The sequence below is a fragment of the Saccostrea echinata genome, unplaced genomic scaffold (genome assembly GCF_033153115.1).
Source record: "Saccostrea echinata isolate AGI-Se365-2 ecotype Australia unplaced genomic scaffold, CSIRO_AGI_Sech_v1 ptg000030l, whole genome shotgun sequence".
NCBI classification, from domain to species: domain Eukaryota; kingdom Metazoa; phylum Mollusca; class Bivalvia; order Ostreida; family Ostreidae; genus Saccostrea; species Saccostrea echinata.
In genome coordinates, this window is record NW_026889779.1 from 15,373,844 (window position 1) to 15,391,593 (window position 17,750).

At 34.0% G+C, this 17,750-nt stretch overlaps 2 protein-coding genes across 2 annotated transcripts; one reads left to right on the forward strand and one right to left on the reverse strand.

Annotated features, from left to right (window-relative positions):
* The first annotated feature begins 5,439 nt into the window (after positions 1-5,439).
* LOC133196431 (location of vulva defective 1-like) lies at positions 5,440-10,591 on the forward strand. The gene is made up of 8 exons (XM_061332323.1): positions 5,440-5,513; positions 6,415-6,517; positions 7,850-7,959; positions 8,180-8,362; positions 8,596-8,695; positions 8,994-9,121; positions 9,225-9,365; positions 9,519-10,591. Exons 1-8 carry the CDS (start codon positions 5,453-5,455, stop codon positions 10,136-10,138), a joined length of 1,446 nt encoding a protein of 481 aa, XP_061188307.1. The 5' UTR covers positions 5,440-5,452; the 3' UTR covers positions 10,139-10,591.
* Positions 10,592-10,646: 55 nt separating this feature from the next.
* Positions 10,647-16,134, reverse strand: LOC133196863 (uncharacterized). Its single transcript, XM_061332712.1, has 9 exons — positions 16,116-16,134; positions 15,471-15,642; positions 14,601-14,830; positions 13,499-13,684; positions 12,077-12,192; positions 11,824-11,956; positions 11,174-11,303; positions 11,046-11,080; positions 10,647-10,885 (listed from the first exon to the last, which is right to left on the reverse strand). Exons 1-9 carry the CDS (start codon positions 16,132-16,134, stop codon positions 10,671-10,673), a joined length of 1,236 nt encoding a protein of 411 aa, XP_061188696.1. The 3' UTR covers positions 10,647-10,670.
* Between the last annotated feature and the right edge of the window lie 1,616 nt (positions 16,135-17,750).

Consider the following 17,750-nt stretch of genomic DNA (forward strand, 5'->3'; position numbering starts at 1 on the left):
TTAATAAAGAATGGGTGTCACTGATATAGAACTAATTTTTGGTCTATGTAAATGGAAAGGAGGATCGGGATTAAGAGGGAATCTCTCTCTCTCTCTCTCTCTCTCTTCCTCTCTCTCTCTCAGACATGTAAATTGAACATTTCAGTATCATAATGACAAATCTACCATTATAGAATATGAAATTCTGTATACATGTAAATGTATTTATAACCACATGTTCCAGATTTAAATCTAAAACGATTATATAATTCAAATGCCTAGCTGCACTAACATCTCCAAATATTAATCAAGACCGAGGGGGGGGGGGGGGGGGGGCGGGGGCGGCTTCAAAGGAATTAGATAGTTTTATGTTTTATGAATTATAAGGAAAAGTACAGGTCAGTTGCATGTACAATGTACATAATTATATATAATTGCATAAAATTGTGTTCATTCAGGTATACTCATCCCACATATCAACAGACCTGTGCAATTTTTTATCATGTTTTTTTTTTCAAAAGAAAGATATTGCGAAGCATTATTTCACACAGAATCGCGTTTTCACATATTTTTTTTTAACTCTTTGTGTATTTCACAAGAATCCAAGAATCGCCTTTCATATCTTTTATAACTCCTTGGGTATATAGAGTATAGATCATGTGTCATAAATAATTCAACTTTTTATCAAATATACATGTAATAACCAAATCTAATCAATAGATTGATTTTCTTTCTTTTCAGTGGCAGATATCAATTTATTTATAAAGGCTTTAAAACAGTACTGTATTACAATTTTCTATCGCTTAATTCCTTTTTTGAGTGTATGTAATATTTTTTAATATCGGAAATAAAACTCGGAAATCGGGATAATTTCGCATTCAAATCATAGAGAATAATAAATCGTCTGCATTATAGAAAGCTTATAACTATCGTATTCTGAACTTAGTATACGAGATAGATAAAATTGCATGCCTGTCCATCACTATAAATGTATATTCAGTGCTTATAATATATTTAATTGAATTAGCTACCTATAGCTAGCATATATATTAATTTTTGTTTTAGATATATTCATGTGTAAATCAATTAACTGTCAAAACAGACTTACACTCCACTGGCAACTTCAAACTTTACATGCACTGGAAGCGGTAATCAACGTACTCTTACATTTAGAAGATTGAATATGGAACGTCTAAATATTTTGATATGGAGAGTGTATATGTCTCTGACGTCATCGATACTATTTCCGCCTTTATCTCGAAAGTTCTATTCTCACTTACAAGTCAGAGTTATCTTTCTTTGCCCATTGTATACACACTAGGTAAATGGGGAAAATGACGGTACCTAAAATCTAGAAAATGCGCAATCCAATTTTAAAACAAATTATATATTTAGTATTTGTAGAATAACCTCTGTTATACATAATAATATCTTGAAAAAATATTAAAAAACAAAAAAGTTGAAAATTGACCAAACACAAGTTCACTTCCGGTTCGGACAGGAAGTACCGGAAACACATGAAAACAGCTTCGAAACAAAGAGAATGTCATGATCTAATACTCCTGTAAATTTCACATCTTTACCTCAAACCGTTTCCGAGAAAAATTCCGGACAAAAGTCCATTTAAAAATTGGAAATTCGGCCGTAACTTCGGACCGGAAGTGAATTTTTCAAAAAACGGAATTTTATATAAACTTCATATATCAGCCTACTATCATGTGAAAAATTGTGAAAATCTATCCAACCATCTCTGAGTAATCGCGCTCACAAAATTTGGGAGGAATAATAATAATAATAATAAAAAGAAACAATACAATCACTATAAGTCTTCCGTTGTGAACGGAAGACTTAATAATAAGAAACAGAGTAAAAACAATATGTTCCCAAACTTCGTTTGGGGAACATAATTATGAATGTGCTTCCGCCAAGCTGATGAAAAAAAAATCACCAATATGTATTTTTAACGCCGTAAGTATTACAAGCTGAAGCAGTTAAGGACATACGCAACGTACCTTACCTACTGATAATTTTTCAAGATATTCTTAATTTAAGATTATTGTGCCATCAGATGTTCGTAGACAAAAAATCAGCATGCATTACCAGGGGTTTTGAAAAGATATCAATTGATGAAATTTTTTGTATAATTTAAAGAAAAATGCACAAAAATTACTAAACATATATTCTAGATGTTTTGTTTATCCAAACTCGTTTTAGAAGAAGTGTACAACAGCATATATAGACATTAAAATGTGGCACACAATTCCTTGAGGTATTGGAACTCTTCAACTCCAGGGAAAAAGACAAAAAAGTTCAAACTATGTTGCGTATGTCCTTAAGATGAAACAAGAGATATGTTTTTTTCTGCTTGGAGTGTTTGAAACAAAATTTACAAAAAGAAACAATGTCGTTTCATTCCATTCCTTAGAGGAAAAAAAACTAATAGAATAATCTGCTCCAATGGACATTTGTTGCATTTTTATCATAGAGAAATGTCAAAAAAGATAAATAAAATAAATTTAAAAATGAATTTAATAAAAGACAAAATAAATAAAATAAAATAAAATAAAAAAGCATTTTAACTACGTCTTGTTGACCACAGCGATTTTAAATTTAAATATTGTCGAGTGAATATTGCTGTACTTGTAAAAATTGTTTAACATAATTAATCAGTAATGAACTTTGTTTTGGTGGGTTGGATATTTCAGTCTGATGTGATTATGAAAGTTCAAACAGTCTTGATAACTTTTTTCTTGTATTTGGCATCTGGTTCGTGGTCCTCAGACCTTGGTGCTAGAATATCAAAGTCATCCCCCCATACATACCTGGTTCTGGAAAGTGTGTATTTTAATACTACATATTTCTAGTGAAAAACGAGTTTATCAGAGGCTTATTGGTCCCAAAAGCATTACACACTTCGCCATCTATGTATTATTGGACAAGAAGTTCATTACCAGGTAGACACTTCTCTTCAGGGAAATTGAATGTGTTGTTCGGACTCTCCAGGCCTGCTTAAAGTTCTTAACTATTGTTGATACTGGCATTTTTGCTGGAACCATCCAAGCCAATATCAATCCAGAGAAACTTGTTGCCTGCCTTAATTGTCCAGCGTCATAATAACGATGAAAAAAATTGATTGATTGTATGTTGTTTTACGTCTCATTCGAGAATTTTTCAATCATGTAGAGACGTCACCATATACCGGTGAAGGGCTTCAAATCTTCACCTTTACTCGGCACACAGGGCCATTGAGCAGCGAGGGATCTTTATCGTGCGAACGCCTGCCGTGACACGGGGCCTCGGCTTTCAAGGTCTCATCCGAAAGACTCGCAACTTTCACTTCAAAGTGCCGATCGCATGGCAAAGGAACAGTTGCTTTCCACTTTATATCGAGTTAGACCAGTCGCGGCCGAGATTTGAACTCACAACCTCCCGACCACAGAGCGAGCGCTCTACCGACTGAGCTACCGTGAACGGTACAATGAAAAAGAAGCAACCTATTGTTAATTATTCCAAGGACAAGGTGACGGCCACATCCTTGTGATCCAGAGCACCATAGTGGTACGGAAATTGCTATTTTTTTTTTTTTTATCAGATTGCTCATAATTGCGGTCCATTCTTCAGTTGTAGTATCACTCTGGATCATCTCAGCAGCAAACCTGGCTTTGATGGCATCGCAGACTTTGTGAATGAGAGAGAAGATGGTGTTTGAAACTAGTTTAAGACGTAGAACAGTACAGGCTTGGATAATTGTCACCGCATTCCATGTATCCTCCAGTGATGGACAGCTTAAGAAAAGGAAGGAGACACTTTTTGTGTCTTTCACCTTTTTTTCTACTTTGCTCTCTATTCTTTTCAGAAACTCATTGTAAAGACCTCTGGAAAATTGTTTTTAGTTGTGCAAATAAAAGGCTTCTCATCTCCTGTCTTCAGCTCCTTTTGCAGTTTGCTAAAGAGTGTTTTTTCTTTATTTTTTTGTCAGACAGAAATTTTCTGACCGACATGGACCTCGGATTCATCTTTTGCCTCGGTATGACCTTGCCCTGGAAAATAAAAGCAAAACAAGCTGTCGAAATACCAAAAAATGATATTGTGAAAAAAAAATTACCATTTTTACTTGTATGTGGAGGCACTGGGTCTGTAAAAGTCGCTCATCTTGATCTTTGAGGTTCATCAACAGAAGCAATGACGCTGCCACCTTTTCTGGTTGTTTCGTATACCCTTTTTGCAGCAAATAAATTTAAACTGACTGACATCTTTCATACAATTTTAAATTGTTAGGCCATTTTTTCATATTTAGTTTTTCCGTTTACCCGATCATGACAAGGAACACACAACGTGTTTGACCGACAGGGGATGCTCACTCCTCCAATGCACCTGATCCCACCTCTGTTATCTGCTCATAGTTTATATTGTATAAGTGGACTTTTGAGAATGATCTTCCTTCATTATCTTCCCAATTGATTTGTTATAAAGCTTACGGAATTATTACTCCTCTATTCTGTAGAGTTGTACAGAATTGGCTAAGGATTAGGCTCTGAGACTGGCCTTTTATTTATATGTCCACGAACTACATATAGCATGTGAAACATTTAAGATGATCGAATTTGATTGTCTTTGCTGACGCATCTAGATGTCATTCAATCGATATTGCGAGGGCTTCGCGTAGTCGTGCTGCCTTCCAAAAACAATCGGGAACCTTCTTGTTGTTTTCTTCGTATTGTCTTCGTGAGGTGAAAATTGTCCGATGGCACCGAAGATAACCCGAGGTAAACACAGAGACAACACAATATGACAACATGTGGCTTTCACGATGGCTTTACGGAGAGCAAATTGAACACATGAATTCAACACGAAAAAAAAAGAACCGTAAGAGCCTTCGGCAATTCTTTGGTATGCCAAAGATTTTGATTACGCACATGAAAGTGCTGCCGGAGCCTGAAAAAATCAACTGGTGCAGATGTACCTATGGTCCGCTGTTATTACGATAAGATCCGGATTTGAATATTTTCTTTATCGTTTGTCCATCTGAGGTCAATATCGGAACAATTCGATGCCAGCAAGACAAGTCTTTTTACGTAGTGAGATAGTTTCCAGTACCTTGTGACAAACAAGTATGACATATAATACTGTACATAATGTGTATATAACCAAGACAGCTACTTCAAATAATCACAAGGAATCTGATATTATTAGAATTTTTTAAAATTATTTCACTAAAAAAGCGTAGAAATCATTTCTTCATTCATGTAATGACGAATGCTGTAAAATCATACTTTTTAAAGTGTGCACACCTATACACAACTAAGTGCATTCGTTTCAAACCATTACACTAGACAGAATTAAGATATTTCAGTTTTTCTATTTCATTGTCGCGCCCTTTTTACTTCACGGAGAACTCAACAAATTCGCTTGTCTAATAAAAGGATAGACAGTCGGCCACAAAAGCTAGTTCACTGATACTTGCCAAAGTCGAATGGAAATAATCTGTGGTGTTTTTCTGCTTCTGGGCTTATGGATAGTTGACGATTCTGCAGGTAATATTTGACAGTGTTTGTAAGGTTAAATTGCATGATGAAAGTATGCACAGAACAGAGAATTTGTGAAATGGACTTTAATATTGTATGTGTATTGTTGCCAAGTCAAGCATGTCCAGTTTGTGTTTGATGAATGTTCATTCAACGAACATGGAATAATTCATTGAAAGATATACAACACTTGAAACTTGACATCATCTGCATGGCTTATTATGAATTATGATGGGTATTATACATATTTCTTTCATCTTAACCGTCATCTCGTCGTGTTACGTAAAAAATAATAATATTTTGAAGAAGTTTGACTGGAATGAAATCTTTCAGTAAGGCATCTTAAGTTAAAACGAGAAAAAAAAATTGAAGAAAGGACTTTCACTATAAAGTCAATTCAATCACCGGAATAAAACTTTTGAAAAGTATTTTATACTTTTATATTTATATTGAATTTCAATGCTATAAAAATGGAATTCACTAAAAGTAATATAAATTAACTCAAATTAAGTTAACCATATAACAAATTAATTTGAATCTAAAAACAACAAAATACAAGAAGCTATAATGATAACCCACTTCCTCTGGCTTCTGGGTAACCTATGACCTTATTGAGGTAGATTTTTTTCGTTGTATTTAAATTTCTATAATGACATATAAACAAATGTTATGTTGTATACAACTGTATTTTCTAACTCTCTGTCATATAACGTAATTCAGATATAATAATTATTCCATTCATGTATAAATCATTATTTAATTAGCATGCATAGGAATCATTATTTATGTACTTCTTGTTTGTTTGCTTTTTGGTTTTTTTTTTATTTTGATTATGTTTGTGTTTTGTTTATGTTTTGTTTTTTTGTTTTTTTTTTGTTGGCTTACAACACGTTTGGACCGTCCCTTACAGGTGTATTGGGTCAATGTGACGGTAACGCCTTGTCTGTTCCTGTACCAGACTTTGACAGGCTTGTATATACCTATCCCATTAATTCATCTGTAAACTATGAAAAGTAAGAGCTTCACTTTATTGTGTCAGTATTTATCAAAATAAAACTTGTCGAGGATCACTTACTCTAGGTTTAGATTGTATTTGTGTACATGAGTATCTATGTTTAATGGAATGAAACGTCCTCATAAATCTGCATGGTGAATTTTACTTTTTTCCCGAAATGATGTTATTACTATCCTTGTGGTTAAATGGTAGACATGAAAACTTTCTCGGACACTTGCCCCCCCCCCCCTCCCCCCGCGATTAAAAGACTAAAAGACTTGTACTGTTCACCTTTTAGATGAATTGTGCCTGCATTAATACATGTATGTGCATATAATGTAATTCTACCAGATAGATGGGGTGATGGGGTATATTGTTGTTATTCCGCTCCACCCAACTGTCTGTCACTCTATCTCCTAATCAAACTCCTCTTTAAGGAGTATCCAATTCAATTCTGATTCATCTTTTGAAATAGGATTGGTGTGTCATGTGCATGTAGATGTGCAAAAAAAAAAAATGTTTTCATTTTTATCCAAAAGCGTGGTACACAGAAATCCGCTTTCGCATTCATTTTACGCAGTAGAAAAATCATCACTAATGGTGTCCTGTAGAAGTTCAGTAGGGTTTCGTAATTTCCATTTTCATCCGAGAGACCAGTTGGGGGCCGGAAAACGATGTCTCATTTATATATTAAAATCTGGTTCCACACATCCCTCGTTCATTTAACGTAGTAGCTAAATCGTCTTTTGAAGTATGAATGTAAATTGTACATATGCAATAAGATTTCGGGATTTTTATTTTCATCCAGGAGGCCTATTGGAGTCCAAACAAATTAAAAAACGCCTTTTTGATATTCACAAAAACCTTCTTTCCGAAACTCCCTTTTAAACAAAATTTATGCCCCAGTTCAGTTAAGTTCTTTACTGTCGGATTGATTAAGAATTTATTATATGGAGTACTAACATACAATATTAAAGAGGCCCATGGACCATATGCTCACCTGAGCGTTTTATGCTAAATTGGATAAATGTTTACCTGTAAGTTATAGAAAAGCCAAAGTAGATTCTTCGCTAGTTAACTACGTACGAAGGCGAATGGAGAGAGACATGCGACTTGATCTAGTATCGGTTCCTTTCTACTTACTTAAAAAAGCCAAATTTTGTGTTTTCCACATAGCAGCAAATGAATGTCAAAGAGCCATTTTTAGATTTTTGCTTTTTGTAAGAACTTAGATTTGTAGTTGACGAACTAAAGATACATTCGTGCTTGTAGAACATTTGTCATTCTGGCAACAACAACGTTAGATAAAGAGATATTTTTTTTCATTCGACGAGCAATTTTATATTTCCAGAGATATAAACTGTGACTGGGTATTTGAATCGACGGATACGAGCCTCGTCTTTATATTTCATGTGGCGGATCTATTGGTTCATTGTGGAGACATTCTAAAAGCATATGATGGTATGTACATTTATACTTCTTCCTTATCGTAGTATACCTACTAGTCCATAGCAATTCAATTGAATTACAAATGTAAAATAATCTGTCCATAGTCCTCAACATTTTCTTTGAAATTTATATATAATATACATAATATAGAATATAAATCCTAAAAGAATTCAAATATACAAAATTTCACCATGTGTAAAATATAAGATTTAATATCGAATTCATTTTGAAGGAACAAGCCTTAGTGCTCCGGAGCTGACCACATCGATTTGCTCTAACTCTGGTTCGTCCAGTACCACGCCCCTTTACACTACGTCGTCCAATCAAATGTTTGTAAACTTTAATACAGACAGTGACACAAATAGTAACCAGGAGAAGGGTTTCGTTCTTAAAATAATCTCTGCAAGATCGATAGGTGAGTTGGTAAAAGTTCCACAGGGTGGATTTATGCACTTTCAATCAGCATAAAGCCATAAAGTATATTGCTTACACAGACGGGGGGGGGGGGGGGGGGTTCTAGTCGTTCTCTAAGTAAACTGGGACTCAACATCAAACCTATGCAACATTATTTTTATTTCATGTACACGTAACGTTAGTTTCACGTTATCGACTATAGAACTTCAACCTTAAAATATTTTTTTTCTACAGCTTACGCATCTGACGCTTGCAATTCCAATGTGAAAACGTTGACATCAAACTCAAATGAACAGTTCTTAACATCACCGTTCTTTCCGGAAAAATACCTAAGGTTTACCAATATCTCTCTTGCATTTTCAAAACAGAAAGGTTTAGAAATTATTTTTTTTAATTCCATAAATATATTCGTGTGTAATTCGAAAGAAAGCAAAAGATAATGGTTTCACATAGATACTTTTGGGACGGAAAAATATTTTACCAGAATGTTTTCGTCTTTTTTTTAATTAGAATATAGCTATTCACATTTGTTTACCTATTCTGACGTACTGATTTAGAATTTTTAAAGCGTTGATTTATGTTTTGATTCATTTGTTAGCGTATCATTCATTTACCATATACTATTTGCCCAGCAATACGTCTTGCACATGGAACATTACATCACAAACAGCAGACTCTACAATGATGGTAACTGTGCGTTTTCTAGACACGGACACCACAGTTGATTCAGCATGCATAGATTACATAACTTTGAGTGACGGTAAGTATAACTTTAGAACCCATCATATTATCATCACTTGTAGATTAAGATCAAACTTTATACTTCGATTGCCAAAAATTCGGAAATCCTAATGATGTTTAAGGCAAAACTGAAGGACAGTTATGTGCCCGTGCTAGCTTCGATCCACAGACTCGAACTATCAACACCTCATTTGTTCTTGTACAATTCTATTCTGATGGAGAGAGTGAAGGAAGGGGCTTCCTTTTGGTTTACAATACTATCGGTAGGTAACAACTTATCTTTTACGTGTACGAGGATCTCGTATACATAATCATTCAATAATAAATGAACGTATTCGTATTATGAAAGGTTCATAAAAAACAGGGTCCAGGAAATCCTCAAAACACTTATTTGTTAATTCTGTTGATTTTCACAGAGGACTCTTCCACCAGTTTGCCAACTACAATAACAACAACTACAGAACCAACAACAACTACTGAACCAACAACAACCACTGAACCAACAACAACTACTGAACCAACAACAACTACTGAATCAACAACAACTACTGAACCAACAACAACTACTGAACCTACAACAACTACAGAACCTACAACAACTACTGAACCTACCACCACAACAGAACCTACAACAACTACTGAACCTACAACAACAACCGAACCTACAACAACTACTGAACCTACAACAACAACAACAGAATCTACAACAACAACCTCTACAACAACTTTGGGTGCTTCAACATCTGTAGAATCAAGTTCATTTTCAATCTCCTCTTCTACAACATCAACAACAGAATCCAACTGGTTAACTTTAAGAAGTGAAGTAACGTTTGAAGCAGTGATAGTTCTAGCAGTGTTCTCTTTTGTAGTTTTTGGTTTAGGTATAACTGCCACAACTGTGTTTTGTTTTTCTACCAAAAAACCTGTACAAAAACAAAGTTCTACCATGTCATCAGATTCCAAACCTACGAGCAGACACTGGAGTTACTGCTTTGATGAAGACAATACTCTTACCAATCAATCTTACAGAGCATGACACATGAAAAAAATAAACATTTCAAATATTTTACATATTTATTTGTTGGTTATTGGCTTTAATTTGAGCAAGTGTGCTCGTATTATATAACTTTGTTCAACAATGAAGAGTACATATCTTTTTAATGATACGGATACAAAATAGAAGAAGATTGACTGAATTAAGGATAAATTAATCACCTAAGCTATGTCTTTATACTTTGGGAATCTATTATATTCAGAATCCGTCAAAGAAATCAATTCATGCATCATTTTTTTGTGTTATGTATCCTTAAAGTTGCGTCAGAAAAAAAGATAGTTGTTATCTATATAAATTATGTTTTATTGTCTTTATGCAAGAAATACAAAATTTTAATGAAAAAATTGCTCCATCAGTATTTATGCTCAAAATGAATGTAAATTATTATTTATAAAGGATCTAGCTTGGCAGTCTCTATGAGATTTTAAAACAGAATCGGACAAATAGTGATAATGATTATGTAAAATGATAATCTAGCTATTAAAAATTCTAAGTATTCTTTTTTGTTCGAATCTTAATTATCATCAGCAGGTGTTGGTTCTGCAATTCCAACTTGTTCTGTATTTTCGGAGGATATTGGTTCCACAGTCGTTGGTTCTGATTCTGGTTCCTCTGTTTTTACTGGTTCATTTGATTGAACCAAAGGTTTGTTTGGAAATATTGGAGGAAGTTTAGGGACTTGATCATGCGCACGATCATTGCTTTCTTTTGTCATTGATGTTGGAGGCCCTGCATTGAAAGTTTAATTTCATGATATTAATGATGTTTGGATGAAGTTCAAAAAATTATAAAAACCTTCATTAAATTCAATTCATGCTTTAAAAAAACCATCTAATTAAATTTAGAATGCACAAGTTGAATTGTTTTTTCATTTAAAAAATATACTTACGGCTTTTCGTTTCCTCAGTGTAAACCTCAAGTTCCCTAATATAAAAATCATAACACCATAAACTAGGTACTAATTAAAACTTCAGTGATAATAAAAGAGCTCAATTGTTAAATTGTCTTTATACTTACATCATTCGTATTTTATTTTTGTATTTTTTGTATATAATGAAGATAACAAACGCAATAGCAGCAACAAGAAGTATCCCTAATACAATCAGAAAGTAGTAGAATCCGCTCCCTCCGCCCTCTTTAGTTATCACTACAAAAAGAGAAAGTAACATGATTCCTTGGTAGGCTAAATTAATAGAATAAAGATGTCTGCCTAAAGGGGCATAGACACACTAGCTTTGCCCGGTGGTTTGTTTACAATTGTGGATTTCTTCATTTATTTTGAAAATAACCAGTTTCATGATAACAGCAATCTTCATAAGCAACAACAAATAAATGTTTTGTAAGCATGGGTCAGCTCTGTTATTGTTTTTGTCTACGGTTGTGTTCGATTTGCTAACAATGCAAACGTCACTGACCACAAACAGCTAACACTGGTATGTTGATTTTGCTTTCTTACATTTCTGATTTGACTTTTCTTGAATGTAATTTTAATATCTCTTATTAATACAAAACAGATTTCTGCCCTTTTTTTCCCTAAAGATAATTTTTGGTTCATTAAAGTGCATGTATGTAAGCAAAACAAATACACCCAATATTTTTAGTTTCGAAAATTGTCATCTAACACGCTATAACCATTTATTGGTCTGTATATTTAAAAATGTCCATACCACACGTAGTTGTTTGTGATGTCATAGTATATTTTATTCCCGAGCCAAATACATAAGTGCTGGTCTGGTTGGGATACTGGCAAAACCCTGGATACTCGGTCACATACAGTGTAGAACCAACCGTTTGAGAGGCCTAGTAAAGTAAATAACATTAATACATAATTATATGTGCAATAAAAAACATATAAAAAATATGAAAAAAAATTAAGATACAAAAAAGAAAAAAATTGCAATATGCACATTAATTGCTTACATAGCAGGTTGACCTATAAGTACTACTTCCGGTGACGGATGTATCGTTGTTCCAGACGACGGTATACGTGATTCCCCCGCTTGTCTGGTAGTGGAGGCAGTAAAAATCACCTGATGCTGTAAAGAATATTTTGAGATAGCAAGTATGTATATGATATATAATTGTAATTAAAAAGCCATATATAAATACACTGTCGAGTGTTATACCTATAAACGAGTATTTCCTCATGATGAATATCATTATAATTGTGTATAATTATAATTGTACAAAGCCGTTAGACAGTACTGTAATACTTTGGTATTGTCTGAATGATGTGTAAAAGTGAAGATAACCAAAGGTAATCAATCTCATATCTCATAAATCCAGTAAAGATTACGAATCGTGAACAGGGCAAAGTCAGGGACCTCTGGAAATACCAACAGGAGTAAGCATCCCCTGTCGACCGGTTACACCCGCAATGAGACATGTGTATTGATAAGGTAAACAGAAAAATCCATTGTCAAAGTGGCATAAAAACGACTGCATATCTATTGGTGGGAAACGTTAATCAAAATAAGACTGATTGTTGTAATGTGATTGTGGTCAATGTAACGACCATAGAATTTGTGAAATGCTGACATTAAAGAAAGTTGAAAACCCTGTAACATTAACTTATTTGTAAGTAGCCACTGTTAAAAGTTGATTGTACCCAGAACATGCTTTTAAGTATCGAATCAGTTGGGAGACATAAACACCATATACAGGTGATGGTATTAAAAACAGTACTACATAAACAGGACAAGTTGACAATCGAAAAACTTAATTCTTCCCGTTTGTCATAAAGTTTAATTGCTTGATAGCCATCAACGTCTTCAGTCAGTAAAATATCCAAGAATGAACAGATATGGGCATTGGCAGACTCTGTGGTGTTCTTTATTTCAAGTTCACTGGAATATATCAAATTGACATCTGAATGAAATTAACTTTTGTTAATTGATAAAACGACGTTGATATACATGTATATTGAAATGTTGAATGAAAAGCCACAGTAAGAGTTTTCTTCTCACAGATGTACCTTTCCGTTTGAATATGAGCAAAAACGGGGGGGTGGGGGGGTGGGTGGGTTACAAATAGTTTCACTTTCTGATATTCTTGGTCTTTTAAGAAATCACTGCCCTAGCTGTTCACCAATACCTCCGCCTAAGCGTTGAAATTATTGATGATTGTATTCTTAAGAAAGTATTTTTGAAGCATATGAACCATGCTTTTACCTTCTTCAAAGGATCTGGTCCAAAGTACTGAATTTGAAATTAACAGACCATATAGGTTCATATATTAACCTTGTTAATGCTATAGGATGTGACATGAAACAATTTTATATTATAATGTTAAAATTCATTTATCTAGTGTGATTAGTAAACAATCTTGTGTAAGAAAACTTACTTGAAAATACCAAGCCCGAAGCACATGCTTCGTATGTTGATTTGAACGTGAGTTTTTGTGAGCATCCATCAAATGAGTTTCCAGAGCAGGTTGTTGACTCGTCTGAGTTTTTAATTGTCACGGTTGAATACGCTGCCAAAAGGTCAGGGGGACACGACGCTTGAGCAGAACCAGTGTATACTTCACCTTCAAACATGAAAAAAATATAGTAAGAATAATATTGCAAATCATGTATTAACAGTTCTATTATTTCACTCCTTTTCAGTACATATTCCTCTAGTAATCCAGAGGAAATGTTATTTTTTAATGGAGATTTCCTAGTCAATGACACTTTCAAATTAGTCTCGAGAACTCCTGCATGTCCAGTTACCAAACTTGGCACAAATATCACTATAAAGGAGTGACTGGAATTTTCATAGCTAGGGCCTATATCCTCTCTGACTTTTGACTGGCTTAACTTTCTTCGATACATTACACACAGAAACGTTTTACCTGCTTGCTCACGTAACTTGGCGAATATACTCTGAAAGTGTTATCTATAACAATTAAAAAATGCCCGGCGAGTCCTCTTACCTTCTACAGAATGCCGCTATTCATATACACCGACCTTTGATTTGCATTTCTGTGGTTTATTGAAAAACCCTATTATCGATGAAAGTTCGAAATAATTTTAATGTCCAGACAGTTTTTTTTATCGGCTACTAGCTCTTTTTACTTTAAAAGAGAGACACAACCACCCATCAAATCTAGCAAAAGTACCAGAAGTCTTCAAAATAAATGTTATTTCTCATAACAATCTGAATTCCGAGATAGTTATTGCTAATTAGGAGGTTTTTTTTTTTTTTTTTTTTCATTTTTAGCCCTCTTTAAATACCTCTTTTTAGAAGTCCTACATGTTTATAGCGGTAATACCAATAAGAAACGGGGGAAAAAAAGAATTTGGTATAGTATTTACAACTCTGCCAAAACTTCATATTAACACTACCTTGTTCAAGTTCATGACTCGTTATTAAGACTGCTGAGGTTTACTGTTTTATCGTTTATGGCCAGAAATTTAACATGCATAAACAATTTCATTGGTGGAATATAGTGGTAAACTCACCGTCTTGGACCAAAGTGATGAAAGTACCCTGTTCATAGGGAGTGGCCCTGTTGCAGGCGTCGCTCATACTGATGGTAGATTGAGTCATTATTCCATATACATAGTCATTAATACTACTCTCCATCGTTGTTCCTATGTAATATTTATATTTTGTAGCCGATATTCTCTGGATGTCCAGACATATGTAGGAATCTATCAGTTGACCAAATGCAATGACTGCGATTGGAGACCTGTAAATGAACCATAAATGTTTGTAATCTAGGGAGACCGGGGCGCACTACTAACACTTTTCACTGTTCTACAGTTTAAAAAAAGCTAATCCTTGCTTTCTGGGGATCGGAAGTCAATGATTAATGTCCTGATCATGTTAAACAGGCTTTCATTTGATTTTTAGCCTACTGGTCAGAAACCAGATGAGCTTATGCATTAGCAAGGTGTCCATCGGCCGTCCCTCTATTGCTGTACGTCTGTCTGTTAACAATTTTTCAAAACGCGACAATTGATGTTCCCATGTGTTAATAACTTCATATGAATAGAATTTCTGTGAAATTAATAGAATTTCTGTGAAATTCTTTCAAAATATTGCTCCTTCTTCTGTTAGGTCGGATTTCAATTAGACTCTACTAGACATATCTTTATTAATAGTACACGTCAGTGAAGCTACAGTCTTGTCGGAGACTTCTGGTTCAAAATACAGGATGCTTTTCTAAATAGCGGGACTTATTCATAACTGTGATCTTGCAATGTTTTGAAGGAATTTCAAATATATGGGATTGATTCCAGACACTCATTCTCATCTTGGGACCCCCCCCCCCCCATCTTCACTTCTTTTGTTAATACTTAAATTGTCTTTATTGTACCACAACTTACTTAAGTAAGTACACAGATCCACTTTTTTCCTGACAAACAAAGTCGAGAGAGGATACCAATGCAGACATTTGGATGGGGTATTGAGAGATCGTAGTGTTGCTAAAAGTTATAGCCCCCTTATGGGAACTGTGCCAAGTCCCTCGAAGTTCATCTGGAAATGTGCATGCTGCAGCTGCAAAATACAATCTCAAATACAGCATAATCATTTGGCTGAAATATGGCATTAAAAAAACCCATAATATTTCTGTATATAAAAAGACACAAGTTGTCTTTATATATTTATATGCAGAAATATGATTTTTTTTTTTTAAATGCTCTATTTCAGCGAATTTTGATTTTTATTTAAAGGAGTGTATTGAGACATAGAAAAAAACCCACAATACACACACACACACAAATCTTGAAAAGCCTATGGTTTTCGTGACTTCAATTAGTTCGTCATCAGGAAAAAAAACTATAGCAATTGTGCCGTACTAATGCATAAAAGAATGAAAAATTCATATAAAATATAAAGTGAATGAAAAATTTTATGCTGTGGCTATGAATGGGGGGAGGGAGTTATGATGTTATTATCATTATGTTGCTCTGGTCCTCCTGCAGATAATTATGTGAACCCGAAATTTAAAATCCGTTTTATTACTTTACGGCTGTGCCGCTCAGCCATATACGTATACGATCAACGACTGAATCTATAGGTCTGGTCTTTTTTTTGGGGGGGGGGGGTATTTTTGTGTATTGGTGATGGGTATACAAAAATTAGAAGTTAATTAGTTGAGCTCCAGAAATAAAGATTTCTAATGCAGTACTGTGTTGGCATTTGTCTAGTGTTATACGAGTATTTAAAATATCCTTAACAATTATATTGTTATGTCAAACTTTTCACGATTGTGGTGAAGTTCTAAGCTGCATGGTATTAAAGTGACATTCCAAAGGATTGACGTTACGAAAAGTGCTTAATCCTATTTCCATAGTTTAAATGAAATTAATTTATTATTATTATAGATAGTCAACTTTTCTTGAATACACTCAGTACATCTTGTAGTGCAGTTAAAAATTTAAAGAAGAAAAAAAGCATTCTAATATTTGTCAGTTTATATACATGTGCATCATTCAACTTAGGTATCGTGTAATCTCTAATCCAATTCGGATCACACTTGTGAAAAAATCTTCAGAAATGACTTTGAAAATCTTAAATTAATTAAAAGAAATACAATCGATTGAAGGTTATAAGCGTCACAATTAAGCACATACATGTATATATATATATATTATAAAGAGGTGACAACTTACCGACGTTGCGTATCAGTACTGTAATAATTAGTATAAAAATATACAAAATAAAAATCTTCATCATTTATGGCACTTTGAATGGTTCGATGCTTTATATCACTCCTAAGTTAATTGTCACAAGTTTACAGGTTCCAAAATTTTGTAAGTCATTTTCCGTATATGCACACCTCTCAAGTCTGTTGTCAATGGTGCAGATTTGGCGCGTGCTTTATTTCCCCTTGCCCGTTAATCGTCTGTGACCCCGGATTTTTTCTGATTAAGCAGATTATAATTTTGCGTGCAGATTTGAGGTCATTTGTAGCCACTCGTCTTCTTTGATTTTAACTACGGTACTTTCAACTTGCTTCTTCAAAATTAATTATTTTGATGCATAAATTAACATTTTACAAAGACTTTCTTAAGTTTGCTATTTTCACAAGTAGAACTTAGGACAGTATACTGAAAAATTCGCCTCACAATAACTGTGAAACTACTTTTGCACAAAAACGTTTTCTTAAGTTCTTTTTACGTGTATAACCTGTTTGTCTTTCAAAAACAGTAGTTCAGCAGCCGATTATAGAAATGACTGAGATTTCGGGGTATTGGCCTAGTAATATTATAATAATTCTCTGCTTGAAATATAAACTGAAAAGTACAAATATTAGTTCCAACATAACTTAATATGTATAATAAACTTTTCCTGGAAATTTCAGTACTGAGCTAGCAATGCTCCAGCATATTATGTTTAAGAACTTATGATAAAGAATACTTAAGATAGTCAAATCAATTTTGACTTAAGTCTGTTCTCAGTTTTTGGTCTTTGGGCTTGAACATGGGATGATCCCATAGTTTTGCTATGAGGTCAGATATTTTTAATTACGTGTATTTATATACATGCAAAAATGAACAGAAGGTATTCACTGTTGACGTAGCTCAGAGGGTTTGCCATTTATTAATCACAGAATAATTTCCATGTTTTTATCAACAATTAAAATATATTAAAATCAGACC

Excerpts from the sequence above, each read along its gene's own strand:
- LOC133196431 (XM_061332323.1), top strand. The coding sequence starts at position 5,453 with ATGGAAATAATCTGTGGTGTTTTTCTGCTTCTGGGCTTATGGATAGTT. Across the intron at positions 5,514-6,414 it reads GATAGTTGACGATTCTGCAG|GTGTATTGGGTCAATGTGAC; the intron begins GTAATATTTGAC and ends CGTCCCTTACAG. Across the intron at positions 7,960-8,179 it reads CATTCTAAAAGCATATGATG|GAACAAGCCTTAGTGCTCCG; the intron begins GTATGTACATTT and ends TTCATTTTGAAG.
- LOC133196863 (XM_061332712.1), bottom strand. Across the intron at positions 13,685-14,600 it reads CATCACTTTGGTCCAAGACG|GTGAAGTATACACTGGTTCT; the intron begins GTGAGTTTACCA and ends TCATGTTTGAAG. Across the intron at positions 11,081-11,173 it reads AAAAATAAAATACGAATGAT|GGAACTTGAGGTTTACACTG; the intron begins GTAAGTATAAAG and ends TTTTTATATTAG.